This window comes from Melanostigma gelatinosum (assembly GCF_949748355.1).
Source record: "Melanostigma gelatinosum genome assembly, chromosome: 4".
NCBI lineage: Eukaryota > Metazoa > Chordata > Actinopteri > Perciformes > Zoarcidae > Melanostigma > Melanostigma gelatinosum.
This window is the reverse complement of record NC_136637.1, coordinates 25,901,830-25,921,863: the sequence shown is the minus strand read 5'-3', so window position 1 is coordinate 25,921,863 and position 20,034 is coordinate 25,901,830. Positions and strand designations below refer to the sequence as shown.

The 20,034-nt window shown below is 43.5% G+C and overlaps 1 protein-coding gene across 1 annotated transcript; it reads right to left on the bottom strand.

The window, feature by feature from the left end:
• Positions 1 to 608: 608 nt before the first annotated feature.
• atp8b3 (ATPase phospholipid transporting 8B3) lies at positions 609 to 18,751 on the bottom strand (the record flags this gene model as incomplete). Its single annotated transcript, XM_079267265.1, has 30 exons — positions 609 to 635; positions 1,208 to 1,369; positions 2,263 to 2,393; positions 2,654 to 2,792; positions 3,465 to 3,689; positions 3,803 to 3,886; positions 4,731 to 4,954; positions 5,135 to 5,321; positions 6,080 to 6,203; positions 6,285 to 6,360; positions 6,473 to 6,584; positions 6,754 to 6,921; positions 8,293 to 8,405; positions 8,545 to 8,742; positions 8,927 to 9,083; positions 9,745 to 9,776; positions 10,542 to 10,744; positions 10,864 to 11,057; positions 11,140 to 11,228; positions 12,782 to 12,940; positions 13,078 to 13,169; positions 14,067 to 14,137; positions 14,356 to 14,428; positions 15,576 to 15,637; positions 16,264 to 16,362; positions 17,310 to 17,423; positions 17,568 to 17,653; positions 18,126 to 18,184; positions 18,438 to 18,522; positions 18,685 to 18,751. 30 exons carry the CDS (start codon positions 18,749 to 18,751, stop codon positions 609 to 611), a joined length of 3,612 nt encoding a protein of 1,203 aa, XP_079123391.1.
• Positions 18,752 to 20,034: the final 1,283 nt, after the last annotated feature.

The following is a 20,034-nucleotide window of genomic DNA, read 5'->3' as shown; positions in this document are numbered from 1 at the left end:
CGGAGGCACCCCAGCCACTCAGGGTACAGTAGAGAGTGGCTGGGGAGAAGAGAGCACTACAGCGCCCCATGTTTCACCACACTGATGTCATACAGCGTTTCACGAATGCCCCAAACTGCCATTGACATCAAAATGGAGTCCATGTTGATGTTTGCAAGCTGATCCTCCCCGCTCATGGCTCCATTGTTCTACAATGTTCGACTGTCTTTGTCCCCAGCGCCAAGGAAGGGCCACAATCAATGCAAAGATGCTTACATTGTACTTACCTAAGTTTACAAAGTCGTCTGGAGACGGTGGCTTATATTGCACTCGGACCGACAGACAGACACAGGCACATGCTGGAGAGGGTGAGTCTGCCTTTTGAGAGTGTTTGCTGAAACCAAAGATGAAATCAGAGGTATGACAATCTGGCTACCTAACCTAGGAGACACGGTTGAGCTCTCTGGGCTGCTCTACGGGTCCTGTGATTTACCGGCCATGTGGACATTCCACCTCTTGCACTTAAAACACACATACATACCCTGGTGTAGTCTCCCCCCCCCCCCCTCCTCCACACACACACCTTCAACCACACAGAAACAAGGGGTAAACCCACTCACTACGTCTGGTCAGAAAGCCTCTTTTCCCTCCTCCCACTGCAGAAGCCGGAGAGCCTGTGGAGGACTTTTAGTTTCACTCTCGTTGAGACTTTTGTGAAGGAAAAAAATCTGAGTAATAACTGTTACAGAAAAATAAAAACTTAGAAGGATAATATGGGTAAAATTGCGTGTTTTGAAATAAATTAACAAATAAAACAATTGTAAAACAAAGATGTGCTGTCGGTTTATTGTGTTTGGTTTGATCTTCAAAAGGAAATCCCCCCCGAGACCGCCACAGATAGAAGTTAGATTTTTACCACAACAGTGTGAAACAGGAAAGATCAGAGATGTTCATGTAGAGGTAAACTATCTATGTACCGGTAAAGACAATAAACAAGATGTAAAGTACAAACTGTATTTTGTTACTTACTTTATTGGAAAAAGTAGCAATACAAAAGATGAGTGCAGGCTCTACTAACAACTGCCCACAAAAACATGTTTCCAGTACAAACGCATGACGAATCGTCTTTTAAATTCTATGTCGCAGCAACAATCTATGTAATATTTGTTCCATGATTATTGTTGTGAATCTGGACTTGTGAGTCAGTGGGGTTGTTACTTGCAGTCACCTTCTCATCCACCGTCGGCACGGTGCTGCGGCTGCAGGTCCCTGAAGTGACGTGGCGCCCGGCCCCGGCCCCCTGAGAGAGGGCGTAAGAGGACCGGCGAAGAGACGTCCCCCTTCTCAACTTTGACCTCAGCTCCACCGGCTGGCGGGACGCGCTGTGGACCTACATCACAGACGGGTGAGAGGGACCAGTTGCCATGACAGCTCATGCTTTTGTTTTTATGGAAATTAAAACGACAATGACTCGTTGGATTGGAAACAACTCAGATAAGGTACACAGCTCCGCCCTCTTATAACTCAAAAATAATATGAAATGGCAACTACATGTTTTACATCCAAGTGACTGCTAAATGTTTTCATTTCCAGTTTTAAACTATTCATTTTTTTCCTTGCTGTCTTAAGGGGGTTTTGATATACATTTTCTAGAATAAAAATCGGAACATTGTGTAGAACCAGGTTCAAATTTCTTGTTTCATTCTGTTAACATATTAGAGACAAAGGTTTTTATACAGATGTAATATTGGATATCTCTTTCCATCCCTCCATGAATCAGAAAATACTGTCAACCTCCATAAAAAAAAAAGTTCTCTCCATGTTTTTAGGAGTAAAATGTTGTATAAATCAGAATGATATATGAACAAACCCCACAGTAAAAACCTTCAGAATAGAGATAGGAATGAAACTAGAGCGTTTGCTGTATGTAAATGCTGCTGAAGTGGAGGTTTATGGCTGAAAGTCTGAGAAAAAACGCTTAAGGAGAAAACGGCCTGTAAAGTGTGATGTGGTAATACAATTTCACGAATAAATATCACCAGGAGACATCCCCAGCTCATTACTTACATTAAGATGATTCTGAAATGTTATGTTTAAATATCCAAATGAGATATCATCTGATGCAAACTTTTAGTGGATTTAGGAGAAAGTAAAATCAACACCTAAATGAATATTTTAGATGTCTGAAAGAAGACATCTTTCTAAATCTCTAAAATGATCAGTGCATTAAAAAAAACGCTTTGGTTTTGCCTGTGGCGTCTCGCCATCTTGCAGGTTACTCACCTTGTGTTTGTCATGCATGGTGAGGATGACATTGAGAGCCAGAGCGGTCAGTGAGGGCAAAACAGCCGTCCAAGTAGTGAGCAGAGCTGCGAGCCACACGAGTGGATCGATGAAGGCCTTATCAGACACACCTGATGAAAAGCACACACTGAGCAATCAAACCTGTTCACGGGGATGATGACAGATCATCGGATCAACATTAAAAAAATCATTAAAATTGACATTTTCTTCCTGCATGTTTTTTTTCAACAATTGTTTTGATATTATTTGTCTCCAAGTGAATCAAGTCCAGCAGCTTTCTGCAGTAATGGATGTTAAAATGGCCACAGAGAGGAGCAACATCCCTCAAATGACAGAAAGTAGGCGTGCACTGAGATGAGCAGAAATGTACCGATAAAGAAATAGTCTGTGGGTGAGGTCTTAAACAGAATGGCGCTTTGGGTGCTCTTGGTACAGATGAAGAAAAGCACCACAGAGACCAACACAGCTGCTGCATTGAACTTCGTCCAGTATCTGGTCTGCAGCACAATCTGGAAGACGAACAGAAACACTGTAATCAGAGGAGAACGGCTCATCTGGATGAACAGCCTTCCTCCTCACCCTCTGTCCCCAAAGAGTCCCCAACTGGCCTCCCGATTAGTTTTACTGATCATCACGTTAGCAAGCATCACCAGCATGCTCCTGTATTGACTGTTCCGGTTAATAAATTGTGCTGTAGCCTCTTATCCAATACCTCTTAAATACAGACCAATTTGGCTTAGTTTAAGAACAAATGATAATTTTCCATCATTTCACTGTCCAATTTCAAAGAACAAATGTAATTCCCGCACTCACTTATCACATCTGCATTGATTTATTTTAACCAACCAACTCTTAGTATAGTGCATCTAAAAGATATGATGTTTAGAGTGTGATGGTAAGCTGCTAAAAGTCATATGCACAGCATTAATACAGCAGCAAACAACTATTTGCTATTTGAAGATATAGTGGAGTAATGTCTACCTGAGCAGAGAATGAGACGATCTCTTTGTGTGTGTGTGTGTGTTGTTATCCAAGCTTCCCTGTGCTTTGCTGACGCTGCACATGCTTTTAGTTCATTTGAGCGTGTCCCACTGGCTATCTCACTGCCGCCGCTCTGCACTGGTGGTAACAGCTGATAACTCCGTCATGATAATTGGAAGTGTTGAAAGTGTGATCCTGACCTCAATGCTGGCAGTGAGCGTGGCTGCCAAGGCAACAGTGACTGCCATGGTCTGGTAGTCGTAGGCCGTGTCGTAATAGACTCCAAACGGGATGAAGAAGAGTACAAGTGATGTGTAGACAGCATACAGGAGTGACAAAGACAGCATGAGAGGGCTGGAGAGCTCCTCTCTCTGTCCAGCCTTGTACAGCTCCGGCCACTTCAGGCTGCTGTCTGCATTCACGTCCTAAAACACAAAGACGCAGCATGAAGCATTATGACTTAGAACTTAAATATTTCAAATAATATCAATAAATGAAATATCCTTCGTAAAAACCTCCATCTCTTCAACTGACTCACCTGTTCAAAGAAGGCCACACACATAATTGGGAAGGATGTGTAGAAGACTGTGTAGAGAGCGATGAACCAATTCTCATACAAAGACTGCAGAAGAGAAATATATGATGGAATAACGACAGGATGTTTTCTCCATGTTTAACTTCAGTTCATTATGTGACTCCAAATGGAGAGGTCACATTTTTGGAAGTGGGGTTGCATGAGGCACTTATTCATAGTCAGTGTATCACCTACAGTAGATGCTGGTCCAGTTTGGAGAAGCAGGAGAACCAGCCCCGGAGCAAAGCAATGTACCGCAGTGGGCAGCAAAACCTCGCCACTTTACTTTACCGTCAGACTGTCCTTTTCGACTGGGAACTGAAGCTCCATCGACGCTCCCTCCAAAGCCACAATGGTCCTTTGACAAAAACAAGTCATTTTGCATCGCAGAACACCGGAGTTGCTGGTTTACTGTTGCCTCGATCGGTTGGTTTGTTTGTGTCATTGTGTGACTTTGGTGTTTTAAAAAGGTTAGTTTGGATTCACCAAAAGTCACACAATAACACAAAGAAACCGACCGATCGAGGCAGCGGTAAACCAGCAACTCCTGTGTTCTGTGAGGTAAAATTGCTGTTTTGTTTTTTTCTTCAAATGGAGTCTTGTGGCTTTGAAGAGAACATACAAAACGGCTTCAGTTCCCCGTCGGAAAGGTAAAGTGGTAAAACGTTTCTGAAGATGGCAACTCAAAATGATGATTTTTTTTTTACCCATCCTTCTTTCGGGTGGGTAAAATAAGTTTTGCTGCTGCTGTCCACAGCAATAGATTGCTTTTGCTCACGTGCCTGTTTCTCCAAACTACGAGTGTGTCGACCGCCATCCACTGACTATGGGTAAGTACCTCATACAAACCAGTATTAAAAATCTGTTTAACTCTCATCCATGTATGTCTAACCTGAGCACTGAAGCCGTTGAAGAAACCGAACCATATGTGGACGAGAGCAAAGCTACAGGTCTTAAACAAGAAGAAGAGCAAGAAGAAGGAAATGCGCCGGTAGGACCAGCGTCCATGGACCAGCAGCAGCCTCTGCAGAAATCTGAACTGGGACAATGCAAAGTCGGCGCTTTGCACCGCCTGACCTCCCTCCACTCCTGCTAGCCCCACACCAACGTGAGCCGCTGGTGTTGGGAAACAGTAAGAAAAGACACGGATCGAAAAAGAGAAAGAAAATGTAAAAACACATGACCAGAAAGCACAATGTACCCAAATTGAATTAGCACACTGATGAGTAAGATTTGGCAACAATTAACAGCTACAAAACACACATCTGTGTCATCTTTTCCTTCAACCTGACTTACTCTTGATCATATTTACGTCATTGGCACCGTCCCCGATGGACATGATGACAGAGCTGGTGTGTTTTCTGACCAACGTGACGATGTTAGCCTTCTGTCCAGGTGTGACACGACAGCATACCACCGACTGACACTGTTCTGCCAGGCTCATGAACGAGGCCCCCCATTCTGGTCTCTGGTCAAACTCTGCCTGGAGCACAACAGCATCAAAACAGCTCAGTTTTGGTTATATTATTATTATTATTTCTCAGAAGTTGGTAGAGACAAAAGCAGCGCTAACATGACTCCAAAATAATGCTAATGTGTCTCCTTATATAGAATCTATTTATCTACTAGGTGTCTACATATGCAGCTGTTTGTTTACCAGATCAATTAAAGACTGTTTTGTTTACAGCTCGTTTCCCCAAGTGGCCAAAAAAATCAAGTACAGTGGAAACCGCTCATAGTGATCACGGTTACAGTGATCAACCGCTTATATTGATCAAAATGCTCGGGACAGAATCATTCCCAGACAAATGTTGTTTAAAACATTCGCTTATAGCTGTCAAGTAGTCAGCTTAAAGTGCTCATTTTGGGTCTCTTCATTTTTTTTTTTACTCCCATGAACATTTACCTGACAGGAGAAATAAAGCAAAAGCAAAATAAATAGTTATCATAATCATCTGCTTATGGAGATCAATTTGACCCAAACAGGCGTGATCACTATCAGAGGATTCTACTTGTATTCCAGGTTTAAGAAAACACTTCAGATCTAAAAATTCTACTTTGTGACCAATACACAATTAAAATCAGCACAAGAGCCTAGAATCTCCACTGTCCGATCCCATTCTCTGACATTAACAACACGGTGTTTCCTCATGCAGAGCCATGTGTGAACTATAGCACGGCAGCTAATTGGCCATTTGAAAACTATTTGAGTAACCCATTGCCTGTATGTCCAGTGTTTACCAGCTCTGGTCCAGTGAGGACCACGGCGGTCTTTGGTCCAGCCGACTGCTTGTCTACAGCCCACAGCTCTGTCTGTCTGGCCTTGATGAAACTGACCCCTGGGTCTGGGGACTGGAGTATCTGTCTGCAGGGGCAAACATACAAAGATCAATGAGCTGGTGCGAGTGTGTGCATGAGTGTGTGTTTTTATTTTATCATTGCTAACCTCAGCTCCTGCCATTCCAGTAATCTGGTCTCGGGATCCAGTAGCTTGCAAGAATATCCAATATTCACCGCAGTCTCTGCAAGGATGAAGAGAGCGAGCGAGCAGGAAAAGACAGAAACCACAGTGAGACGTGTAGGCATGAGACAAGTGCCGTCGCTCCCATCTCCTGCTACAGTATGTCACAATACCTTTTTTGTCCCCAGTCAGTACCCATACTTTAAGGCCAGCCTGTTGAAGCAGTGCAATAGTCTCAGGAACGCCCTCTTGAAGCCGATCCTCTAGCGCGGTCACCCCTATAAGCTACGAAAAAGGAAAGTTCAAATGTGTTACTTTGTGCTAGACAGATACGAAACCTAATTTGAGGAAAAGTTAAGGGCAGAAACCAATACGCTTGATTTAAAAGACTGTGTCAATGATCAGCTTTCGACTGAAAATAAACATTTAAAAATCCCATTGCGGGCGAGCCGACCTGCAGCTCTCGCTCCATCTGATCGTAGAGCTTTTCCAGCAGTGTGTCACGGTCAACGGTCGCCATGGCAGCAGACCGGTCCAGAGTTTTGCTCCACTGCTCCCACGATGCCTCGGGAACAGATCGAACCGCAACACACAGAGTCCTCAGACAGGCCTGGGCAAACAACTGACAGAAGAGAAGTTAACACATTATTTACCGAGTGATCTCGTAGGCAAGATTGAGGAACTGACAAAGGAAACACGAGATAAACACTGCGGCTCGTGCCTCAACTATCTCAATCTATTGATCAAGAACTTTTCACCTCTCAGATGCTCAATGCAGTGTGTACACGCGTTGATAATCAGACAGCGATGGAAGATATTGTACGTGGAGTACAGATGATCGCGACGAAGATACTCTGGAAATTGTTTTATTTGACTGATTGCTATTAAAGGAGAAACACCTTCACTGCACAAAGGTGGTCTTTAAGTACATATGTTTCAGCCATGCTAGCAGCTTGGGACCAGGAATGGCAATGTTGGTACGTCGGTCGTTTCATTGTCCCCAGAGGACCCTATAGTTTTTGGCGGTCCTCCCTCTAGCTTCAGCATGAGGTTGACATGTTGGGCTTTCAGTGATCATCTTGAGAACGATTGGATAGATTGAATTTGGTAGAGATATTCCCAGAGCACAGAGGATAAATCCTAATGACTTTCCTGATGCCATGACCTTTGATCTGGTGCATCTAATTACAGTTTTAAGAGTCGTGTCTGGATGGATTGCCATGTCATTTAGAACATTAATGTCCTCCTGAGGATTAATGCAAATGTGTCTAATACTTTGGTTTCTGTTCAAATACATGCAAAATCAAAACAACCACTAGAAAACCATGGGAGAAGAAAACGTTCCTGTAGATATGGAATTAAACAATTTCAATACTTTGACATTGGAATCAGACATTCTGGACTACTTGTGCTCTATGAGCCAGAACACAGTACGGCAGAATTGCAGCATCTGGAGGGAGAGAGAGCTGGTGAGGATAGAGGCACAACCATGAGTAATGTTACACCCAAGCTTTAGGCCACAAGTGAACAGGGGAGTCCATGTTTCAGGATGCCAGAAAAAACTAAAATAGAAAAAACAACCAAAAAACGGACGTCTGAGCAAGTGCAATAGCAACAGTGGGCAACAGTTTTTGCTTCTTCTAAAATGACACAGTAAAACAGTTGGTTCGGTTTTATAACTGAAAATAGTACCACACATCGTCTACTCAGTGGCGGCAACTACCCCAGTGCATTCTGGTTGTTGTAAGTGTTCTACTTTAGAGCAAAAGGGAAAACCACAAACCTATTTCTCCGTTTTCTCTGGTCATGTGGTCTTAATTTCTAAAATATTTGCACCTTTCATAGAAAGCCTAGTTTTCTGAAAAGTCTATCTTTCCAGTGGCGAAATGCTTCTTTAATACTGAAATGGAAACCCAAAGATACTAAGAGTGTCATATAAAAAGTAGGCTCAATAACAGCAGACAGTAACTGTTCAGTAGAAACTCCAGTTCACCTCCAGGGCACTTTCGATCCTTTCCTGATATGGAGAGTCCTCCTGCAGTCTCTCCAGGATCACAATGTCTGCCCCTTTACAGTACAGCTTTAACCCACCCTCCGGCTCCCGCACTGAAAAAAAACAAACGCACTATGGATACATTTTTCAGAAAAGAAGTTGACGTGGAAGAACTTAGCACAAGTACAATTATAAAACATAAGAAGAAATTGTCAATATGTTGTTCGTGTATATTAAGAGGGCTACTCTCACCCAGTACAGACATGCGTCTTCTCTGGCTGGTAAAGTCCAGCAGCGCCAACAGCTGATATTGGCGAGTGACACCCAGCTCGGAGACAAGGACAAAGTCTCTTGTCCTGGAGAGAAAGGCCCAGCCCAGCTCCCTGGCTGCACCAACAAGAGCTTCCTCATCGGGGGACGCAGCCTGGTAAACCGGAGCCTCTGGAGCCTCTGGAGGAATGAAGCCAACACGCAAGGTGAATGTAAACAAGTTGTCTTCCGGAAGAAAAAAAAAGCATGAATCCCCACACATATTTCATCAGGAATAAACCAGTGTTTTCTGAAGTTTGACACTTTTCTCAGATGGAGGATGAGAGCTGACACTACGTAGTGGATACTCTCACACAAACACAACCTTCTTTCCACTCTGCCATGACGGTGTGGCATAGAGACAGCGCTCTGAGGAACTGTCTGCTGAATGGACACTGCTGTCCTCTGAGCTTCTCCAACAGGTCGGGAGCCGACATGAACAGCCCACCGCAGGAGTACGGATTCCAGCTCAAGTCCATGGGCTGCACACGTACAGGGAAAACATATGCACCAAATGTTACTGTGCACTGATATTATACAGTGCTGCAACTAGGGAGGAATACAATCTTGATTCTTATCTTCTACGATTCTGAATCGATTCACAGCTTCCAAAGATCTGTTTTTTTGTTTTGTTTTGTTCTCCTGTACATGCGTGAACATCTGTGCAAAGTCAGGCTTTCATACTGTGTAATGTTCTCATTAATTAAAGAACAACATCTGTACAGGATGACTGAAACAGCATTCCGATGTTCGTGTCAGAGATCGTTTCCTGTTCTTTCACTAAACGTTTCACCTTCCTGTTGATATTTGAGTCGCCGCCAGATTAAATAGCCGTCTTTGTTTTGTTAGAGCTCCTCTCACATAAAACTATGAATCATAATGTGAGGATTGATAAAACCTCCATCTTCTAACATTTTGGTATTTCAGGGGAAATATCAGAGACTGTTTACAATTTCCCGCTGAGAATTGATTTTGTATCAGGATTCGAGAATCTATTTTGAACATGAAATAAAACCAGGCACATAGTGGAGAAAAGATTGAACATGAAGAAAGGTTTGGGAATACCTCTGAATTAGGGTGAAGCATGTGAAGAAGAGGCAAAGACAAATTAGTGAAAAGATGCCGATTTGAGAGTCGTCATACCTCCGTGTCCTCTGCCGTCACTGATGCATCACCTGTGAAAGTCAGTCAAAGAAATTATTATGTTTAATAACTTGCAAAAGGTATTCGAAATGGAGTTAAAGTACATGATTAGCATATGCAAACCAAAATAAAAAGAAAGAAACATGAACCAGGAAGTGACTCAGACATATGGTTGATGTGATTCTGACAAGGTGTCAATTACAGTTTGTCTTCTTAAATATTTAGTAGACGGACTCTGTTGTGTCTGTTGGATACGAGCATGTTAAGTGTTTCCCGTCGTCGCTCTCTTGAGGAAGCCGGCTCCTCAGAGGGATCTTTGCTGCACTGTGAGCCAGCGACGAAACTTGGCTCTGTGGTTGTTATCAAAATCTGTTACAAAAATATATATGTAAGAAAGTAAATAATGATCAAAGTCATGTTACAAATAGGGATGAAAAATAATTATATTTTTGTATAATATAATAGTCAACATGACAGTCCCTTTAAGGTCCTGTGAAGATGCATTTTGAGAGCATGTTGACTTCATAATTCGATGTGCATCCTGTTAAAAGTGTAAGATAAAATTGAAAAAAAACCCAGTTATTTGTTGGACGTGTCAGAGTGAGGTTGTTCAAATGTCTGAGTGGTTGGGAACATTTATTTCGAGCTAGCCGTGCAGCTTGAGATCAGATTAGGGTACTTTGTGTTGGCATGGGGTTGTTCTTTTGTTCTAAGAAGGACAATTAAAATCTAATTCGATGTCTCGTAAAATATCGAGTGATATATAATAGATGGTTTGGCTTCAGTTGATGTTTTACCATAGACCTCCCCAGCTATGCAGCATTGTCTGAAGAGCAGACGGTTCTGTGTTAGTGTCCCAGTTTTGTCACTCAGCAGGTATCCCACTTGGCCGAGCTCCTCGTTCAGTGAGGTATTCCTGGCTTGGGCCGGTCTGTCTGCCTGCTGCATCTCCATATCCCAGCCGATAAACAGGCTGTGGACCGAGTGGATCACCTCAAACCTGTGGACACACAGACATGGAGGACACGTACACAGGTAGACGGTATACACACAAACACAGGTGTATTTCAGACTTCTTCTCTTCCCTCAAATGAGTGCAGTGCTGTAGGTGGAACTAACGAGATGTAGAGAGCAATGGGCATGGCCGGGCTGAGCAGCATGATGTAGCTCCAATAGACGAGGAACCCGGTGTAGACGGGATTGCCGTCAACCACCATCGGAGACAGAGCCCCCGTGTGGCTCATGACCCGACTCGCAAACACGCCAGCGCCGATGGCAAGGAGCAGAGCTGTGAGCAGCACGCACAGGACGATCTACAGATCCAGACACACACAAAGTTTAGAATAACTCCTCGAGTTGTCGCGCACGTCATCCACCTGCCCTTTACCCACTCACCCCAATCACCACTCGATTGAAAACTCTTTCCATTCGAGTCCTCTTCACTCTCAGTTTCCCGCAGTTCCTCATGATCTTGGTGTCCGCGCCTGGCACAGAGCAGACAACTATTAGATGCCATCGCTCCGGCGGCCTGCCCGGGCGAGTTGTGAGGCCATCCTGCGGCCAGAAGGTGAAGGTTCAAGCCCTTGTGTCAGTGAGCAACTGCTGACGTGCCCTTGAGCAAAATGCTGCATCCCTACCAGTTCCCGGGGGTGCTTGACCCGGCTGCTGAGAGGTCAGAGAGAATTTCCCTTGCAGGGATTAACAAAGTATCACATTGTGTGTTCAAGTGATGTCTCAATCTTTTATAGACATACTGAGACAACACATTCTCACTTCCAACTCAAGTGCAGACACTTGGTCAGTGGCCCAACACTTACTATGACGTCCTACATACCCCTCTAGAGTCTTTTCAGGGACGGCGTGTCAGTTTCCGCTTATTATAAGCATATAATAAAGTAGGTTTACTTAGGTTTTAGGTTGACTTGCGCAACAAAGCTACTTGGCTAGGTTTAGGAAAAGGTCGTGGTCCGCGGCGCTGGTTAAGTACTGAAGTTACGTGACAACAAAACGGTGGTAAAATAACCTCAACATTGACTTGGTTTCATAAACACAACAAAACAGTGGTCTCCTGGGTGAAAGTCTTGTGTTTATTTGACCCGTCCAACCACCCTTTCCGATTTTCTCGCTCTTTATACTGCGCCAGTTGCTCTGACCATCTCATAGTGATGCGGATGGATTGACTTTGGAGTGAGTCGAAAGTCGGGTGCCTCTGAAGACGCTAAAGGATCTGCAGTGTGTAAAAAGTACGTAAAAGGCATCCGTATCAGACGCCGCGGGCCACTGACCAAGCATCGGTGTTTGACGAGTCAGGAGTGAGAACTCAATTTGCCATATCTTCAAACTGTTCAAGGGCAGAAACTGACTCCGACTTCATCTTACTGCAACAACATCAACCTTGATCGTGCATAATCTAAAGTAGGCCGTGTCAACCGTGTGTGAGGGGGGTTAAGAGTTATAATCAGGCTGAACCCGGGTCACACCAATAAACAGTCTCTGATGAATGGTATGAAACCCATCTCTGGAAGAATTTGATCTATTGATCTGCTTCACCAGAACGGAAAAGGGTCATAACAGCGAGATCCATGACACCTCCGCCTGGTCCAGTAATCTCCGATCAATGATCACTTAAAAAGACAGGAGCCTGTAATCTGCCAGACATTAACAGACCCACATTTAAGACACAGCTGCAAGAGTTAAGTACTGTCCATAATTAGCAGTATAATGTATTGCCCATAATAAAATGTGTCATTGAAACAAGCGGAGGCCACAGTAGAAGGTGAAATGAGGATAGGTGGCACGGACACAAAAACATTTTTATCTCGGTTATCATACACCTCTAATGGGCAAAATACAAGAGCTTCTCTTCACCTTGCTTGCCTCAGTGTCATATTTAGACTCAACAGACCAGTTTGACGGTAGCTAGCACCCATTTTCTGAACAAAAACGGTGGCGTCTATCCGCTCACTAACATCTCTCAGGCATAGAAATGCGACAGAAATCCCCCTCCTCGGCGGTGAATAAATCCTGCTACATGTACCAGTGTATATGGCCAAGCCGTAGGCAAACTCGGTGTTGCGTAGGACTGTTCCCCTCAGGAGGATGTGCTCATTTTCCAGCAGAAAATACTCTCCTCGCCAGTGCAGCTGGCCCCTGAAGGTGTACAGGCGATTGTTGGGCTCCTCGCAAAGCACGACACCTGTAAAGTGAACGGTTACATTTGCTCTTACTTCGGCCAAGTAATGCAGTTCTGTGAAAAGGGTTTACTCGTTTGCTTTTGCTCCATTTTAAAACACATCTGAATTTGCATTCTTAATTAGAAAAACATTTATTCACCATCAAAGGCAGCAAGCGTCTCCTCTGAGGGGTGAGAGGTCAGCTCATCGTGTGTGGCACTGAGCGCCTGCCGGAACTTGAGATTAGTCTCTCTGTCGGAAGAAAAGACATCTTTTATGGACATCTCCGTTGTCCACTCGTGTGGGAACTTGTCTCCGGCTTCACACATACGTACGTTTAAACGCTTCCTTTGCGTTTTATGAAAAAAAAAAGAAATTAGTTTTGTAAGATGACAGAGGATGAAATAAATGATCTGTTGAAGTTGTTGATCAAATTCATTAAACAAAGGATGTAAAGAGTTCTGAACGAGTTAAGTTATATTTGCCAATAATATCATGATTAGGCAGGTACCGATACCGAATACTGCAGTATCTTGGGGGAGGGGAAAGGGACTCGACTGGCCTCAGAAAAAGTGACTTGCTCGAGACTTGGACCAAATGACTTGAGTCACACGTCTGCTGTTTAGAAGTCTGGACGGAATGAATGTAATTATATCGACTCATTAAAAAGGTATTTACTTTGCAATAAACCACAAGGCACGTATACCTCTCAAACTGGTTCTAACTGGTAACAAAGAGTCTCATGCTGTGCAAACGGATACCGCTCTTTCACTGATCCCACGCTGTTTCTCAGACTCCTATGTATCGCAGACACTTCTTTAAGCCACCAAGAAGCCTCTGAAGTGCTCTCCCAGAGCGTATAAATGATTTTAGACCTTTAGAAGTGACCACGTTCTGGTTGTCCCCATGGCAACAGAACAGCAGCCTGATGATCTTGGGCATCGAAAATCAATATAAAGTCTAGAAATTATATATTTTTACACTGTACTTTTTTTAATACTATGGTTTTTTATGTTGCAGAACTTAATTGTTTTGACTTGTTTTAATATAATGCTACTACTAGTACAATCACCATGCAGTGCATCCATGATATATGATGAATTAAATGCTGAATTTGAGGTAGATGGAGAGAACAGATTATTTTCCTACCCGTCGATGTCGGCTGTCTCCACATAACACAGACTATGAGGTTCTGAACTACACAGGAGGAGAAGGTCAGCCTGGGAGGAAATAGAGAAAACAGTCAAATAAGAAAATAGAGCTACTGAACGTTTAGCAGCTGCAGGCTGCTCTGCGGATTCATGTGCGTTTCAGGTTGTACGAGTAGTTTAACAAGCAATTCATGCAGTCGTGTCCTCTTCAAGCAACAACTATTCCTCAGACACTTTGTTTTCTATATTGCTGTTCATTTCTGTGTTTTATAAATTGAAAATCTCACAGGGATGACTTGGTCTTTGTGGATCCGCAGCACATCTGCCACATGCAGATCCCTCCACTGTCCTTTGTTGAAACTGAGACAATGGAAAGACGAGGGGCGAGCAAATGGGGGGAAAAAATTATCAACGGCTTTCATATGATGAAATTTTATCAAATTTGCTGGTCTCTTAAATATGCAATTATGCATGCATGCATGCATGCATACATGCATGCAGACATGCATACATGCATGCATGCATGCATGCATGCAGACATGCATACATGCATGCATACATGCATACACACATGCATGCATACATGCATGCATACATGCATACACACATGCATGCATACACACATGCATGCATACATGCATACACACATAACAACTTGGTTTTCATAGAGCAGAAGTCATGTTTTCCTAGATTTCATATTAAAGACACAAATATAAAGAAAATCCAAACCGAAAAACGATTTACTTTAAACACAGAAACTAATCTGACATGCCAACTATAACAACAACTAATATAATGAATTCTCATCTGGCTTATATATTAAAACATTACAAGTTCAGCAATCCCTTTTTTTTAGGAATGCACAATATTGGATTTTCTTTGATATTCACACATTTTAAACAAAACTGAAAAATGCATCCCACTTTAACAGGCTTGGATGATGCGGCCACTGAGACAACAGGCACAACTGGGGCAGATTTGACCGATTTCACAAGTTGCAAAACAATGTACCTCCGTATCGCAGACATATTTGCTTTTACACCTGCTTCGTTTGACGTGCCGATATTATTGTGTATTCTTAATATATGTGACTGTACTCGTACTTTACAGCAAAACATGTCAATGCCTTGAACTGAAATGATATCTGCTGGTGCTAAAAAGCAATGGTCTTTATTGCAGTTCTCATGCAGTTACTGCACTTGAGGTCGAGTGAACAAATGATGTTTTTACATCGTCTCTTAGTTCACAAGGTGAAGCTTATCATCAGGAGTGTAACAGTCTCAGAAAACAGACCGAGGCCAACGTATCTCTGAAGACAGGAGAAGATGTCATCAAGAGGTTGGTCAAAGTTCGTGTCTTCCAATCGTTGTGGAAAATGTTTTTGACCTGCTCTAATGCACAAAGGGACCATTTAGGGTTTCACTCATTCACACTTCATTAGAGCTTCGTTACAGGGCCGTTTCAAACTGGAAGTCCTGAGAGAATAACAAACCGTCTCTGTCCTCACCTCTGGGAGATGAGTACGTCACAGGGTCGGGAGTTAACCTCAGCGTCACTGCGTCTCCTCGCCTGAACCACAGATGGAGAGAGAAACAAAAAGAGAATGAGAGAAGAGACGGAGATAAGACTGAGGAGCGTGAAGGATGGAGGAAAAGAGTGATGGACGGGGGAGCGCTCGAGAGGGAGTGAGGGTGGCCGTGGAAGGTTGAACAGGAGAAAAGAGAACCGCCATTACGGGGCTCTACAGTGACACCAGCCGGGAGATTTACACCCTCCACTAAATGATTAGTCAATAGAGAGGGGTCAAGCAAGCGTTTCACCCAGAGCTGTTAACGACCGTAACTCAGTGATGCACTTAACCAGAGAATTCTCCATGCTAAACATCACGCCTGCATTTAAAAGGAAAAGCTTTAATGATAGGAGAGAAAATGAATGCTACTGGGATGACTGGTTTTGTCAATGAGGAGAGGACAAGGAGTCAATGCGGACAATGAAGGAGGGAGAAGAGTGCACACATTCTTAAGTGCCAGGTGCATAAATGCATGCGCGAGGCCGGTCGTACATTCGTGTTTAAGATCATGCATTTGTGTGTGAACGGGTGGATTCGTCGCTGAGGGGGATGTTTCCCCTCCCAGACTCCACCAGGGTGAGAGAGGGAGGGGAGGGGGGCACTGCGGAGTGACTGGCGGTCTCACCATGTCGTCGGCAAGGTCTTTTATCCCTCTCACAGAGAGTACGAGGGCCAGCGGGATGATGGTGATGTACCAGGGAATGGCTGAGATGACAGGGACACACTGGAAACCACACGCAAGCACGAATATACACACACACACACACACGGAAACAAAGCCACACATACTGTATAAACTATACGCACACACAAAGTGACATTAAACCCAAAAACAAATTAGGAAACAGATAGTAAGTGGACTTTGAGTAAAGAGGATTTTGTCAAACTGCACTAATGGAACTCATGATGTCCTGATTAAGGGAATAAATAAGATGACATCCTGTTGAAGAACTTTTTAGTTGAGGTGAATGAAAAAAGAATTTCCTCATAGTTTTGTGAGTATCCACGATTTGTTTTTAGCACCCATTGATTTCTGGGATTCACTCATGTTTTCTTATTTTTGCGCTTTTCTTCGACAACAAAAAAATTCTACAAGTGGCCGAGAAAACTATTACCGAGGTAAGAAAAAAACATCTTGTTTTCACAGTCCACACATTTCTGTCCAATGCAAAGGAAACCTACATTTAAAATGTTACATTACATTGAAAAACAACAACAACACATTCATTATTAAATATGGGTTAAGGAAATACGATTGGTCCATTGATTCCAATTACAAATATAAAACACCCTTGGATGATATTTCGTGGATGAAACACCTTTTCTTATATGGTGTTTTGGGGCGTTGCATATGCTAATACACAACAGGCCACATGCCTCTAATTGGTGATCAAGTGGGATTCATCGTTCAGCACACCTGGGTACAAGCCGAAGAACATTTGGTGCATCTGGAGTTTACTTGTTTTTTCTCTCAACAGACAATTAAGAGAAAATATAAAAGGTAATGTTGCAGCATGAGGCCCGTCACAAATCGCTCATGACCTGCATACGTAGATCACAGTGTAAGGAACATACCAGCAGCATTTCCATGACTTCAGGCTGTCTGCGCATTTAAAAAAAAGATTGTCTCGAGTCAAAGCATGAGAGACAGCAGCAGAGACTTCATCTGACCTGCAACACCATCATGAGGAGGAAGTAGAGATTTGCCACTCGCTGAAACTGTTCAAACAGTGTCAGTGGCAGGAAAGTCAGGGGGGAGTACTTGTAGCTGCGGATCACATTGTCCTGGCAACCGACACGAACACCAACCGAGGGAGAAGCACGAGGGAAACAGTGTTAGCACATTAACCTGTTCCTCTGTGCATCAGCATGCCAACAGGTGTTCGATTACCCTGTGGCGGTAAAGAGGCGCATGAGTGAGTGACTCACCGCGTATCTCCCCCAGCGAAAGCACAGGAAGGATTTCTTCTGCTTGTGGTAGTGTCGGCTGTTCGCCCTCACCTCCCATGTAAGGCCTGTCAGACACATGGAAGGCCGACTATTAGCTCTCAGAACCCACTCACAAACAACAATTTCATGTATCATTTTACATCTGCAGACAACAGATGGGACAGAAGTGTGTATGCGTGCTTCTGTGAATGTGTATTAATATGCAAGTGTATGTGGTGGGCTAATGTGGATCTCAAAGGGAGTCTTGCGTTGCCTCAAGAAGGCAAAAAACGACTAATAGCATCTGTTGAAGAAACGTGATCCCCAATAGGAGAATAGTTCAATCTACATTAAAGATCGCATACCGGCTGCCGCCTGTATATGACACTGACTGAGTTTGTGTGAATGGATATGAAAGTTGCCGTACGTTTCATTTCAAATCAAAGACTACGTTGAACTACGCTCGCCTCTGAATGCTTGTCAGTAAACACGGTGAGAAAAAGAGACCGAGAGCATCAGGTGGAGGAGAAAGGAAAATGGAGATCAAAAGAGACGTACCAGATTCAAGGCTTTCCTTGGCCATGATGCAGAGGGGACCTTTGTAGACGTGGGTTTTGCTACACGAAGGAGACAACAGAGTGAAATGGCTGCTCGTGTGCCTCTCTAAGACACCGTCTTGTTACTCATTTACACTTCTTTACTATAAACCACAGCCAAAAGGCATAAACCACTGATACGGATCTAAAGACAGCACCTCTACAAACTGTACCCATCTTCGATTAACCTCTTGACTGAATAAAGAATATGTTACTGAGGTGAGGCTTGTTTTGTTTTCCCCCCATATGATGAAATACTTAGAAATGCACCAACTCTTCTGTCTGAATCTCTTCTGGAAGCTGGATGAGCAATCCTGGTGAGAGAGACCCGAGGCTGCTCCGATCCATCTGAATCAAACCTGCGACGAGTAACATGGAGAAAAATCAGCACGCTACATTGTACCTGTTGCTAAGTCATCAGAACACATTTGTCGACAATAAAATAGTCCATTTTACTTTTAATGAATCCTGCTGGCATAGCTGCTCATAGTAATAGCTTTGACATAACGCACACAACTTACCTGCATTGTTAGCCGGCTCGGTCAGTGGGCATTGCGTACTCGCAGCCAGGTGATGCAGCTGAGTCATCGATCACCAAGCTCTACTGTCCACATATGTTGAACATGGTTGTTTTCATAACCATTATTCAGCTGCTTTTCATAACCACTCACACCAGTTTCACCCACCCCCCTTGTTTCTCTGTACTCCCCGGGGCTCCGCCTTCCTCTCGCTCCCAGGTGAAGGATCCGATGTCACAGACTGTTCTCTCTGTGCACCTTATCTGAGGAATGGAGGAGGGGCTCCAAGGCCAAAGTGGAGCATAAACATATTAAATCCGCAGCTGTTACAATGTAAAAACAGAAACCTCTTTAGTCTTGAGGAGCAGACTACCACAAACAAACATTGGAGACATACTATCTGGGGGAACTGTAACTAACCTAGATAACTTCAGTGTCCCAGAAGATCTTTGCAACAGCAGGGTAGTGTTGATACAGTGGGAGTATTGGTTTACAGTAATGTGAACGCAGCAAAACTTTGCATTCTCAATCTCGGATTCTCATTGACAGCTTTTCTTTTGTCCCTTGTCCCGCAATCTCTATCTCCAGACATTATTATCCTTATCATTATGTTTTGTATAGAAATCTAATCTGACAAAAAATGTTTGATTCAAACTCATCTTTGTCTTTAGATACAAGTAAAGCCATGCTGTATGTATGTGTGTGTGTATAAGGGCTGTAGCTAACCTTTCTGCCTTCTTCATGAATCTATTGCCACCTGGTGGAGGTAAGCACCCACTGCAATTTACCCATCAGATGGAGGTCAAAAAGGGTGAATTTGACAACAATGGCTCTTCTGAACAAAAGGCAGCTCGCTGGATATATATATGTGTTCTCTCAATGTCAGTTAAATGTACTATTTGTGGTTTCATATCTTTGTCTCATTTCTCTTTCCTATGTAAGTGAGGTCGTCCCCACAAATGCCACATATCAACACCTGAAGATGTGCGTATTTTACGTCTTATATATATGTGTGTGTGTGTGTGTGTGTGTGTGTGTGTGTGTGTGTGTGTGTGTGCGAGTGTGCGCTTGTGCATATCTAGGCCGATCTTTCCTATCTATTTTTACAGCTGGGCTGTGCAGCAGAGTGGTTAGGGAGATGTGCCGATGGTGTAGCGCGCACGCTCTTAGGCCTCCACAAACAATGGCAGTCAATAGGCCAGGCGTTCCCACCACAGTGCAGCCGTTGCCCATCACGGCTGCCAAACCTCACAACCATCAACACGTAGGAGGATGATCTTGTGTCTAATTTCTACTCTGATATAAATTGATCCTATCTTTCTTCAAATTAGCAAACATGAGTATCTCAACATA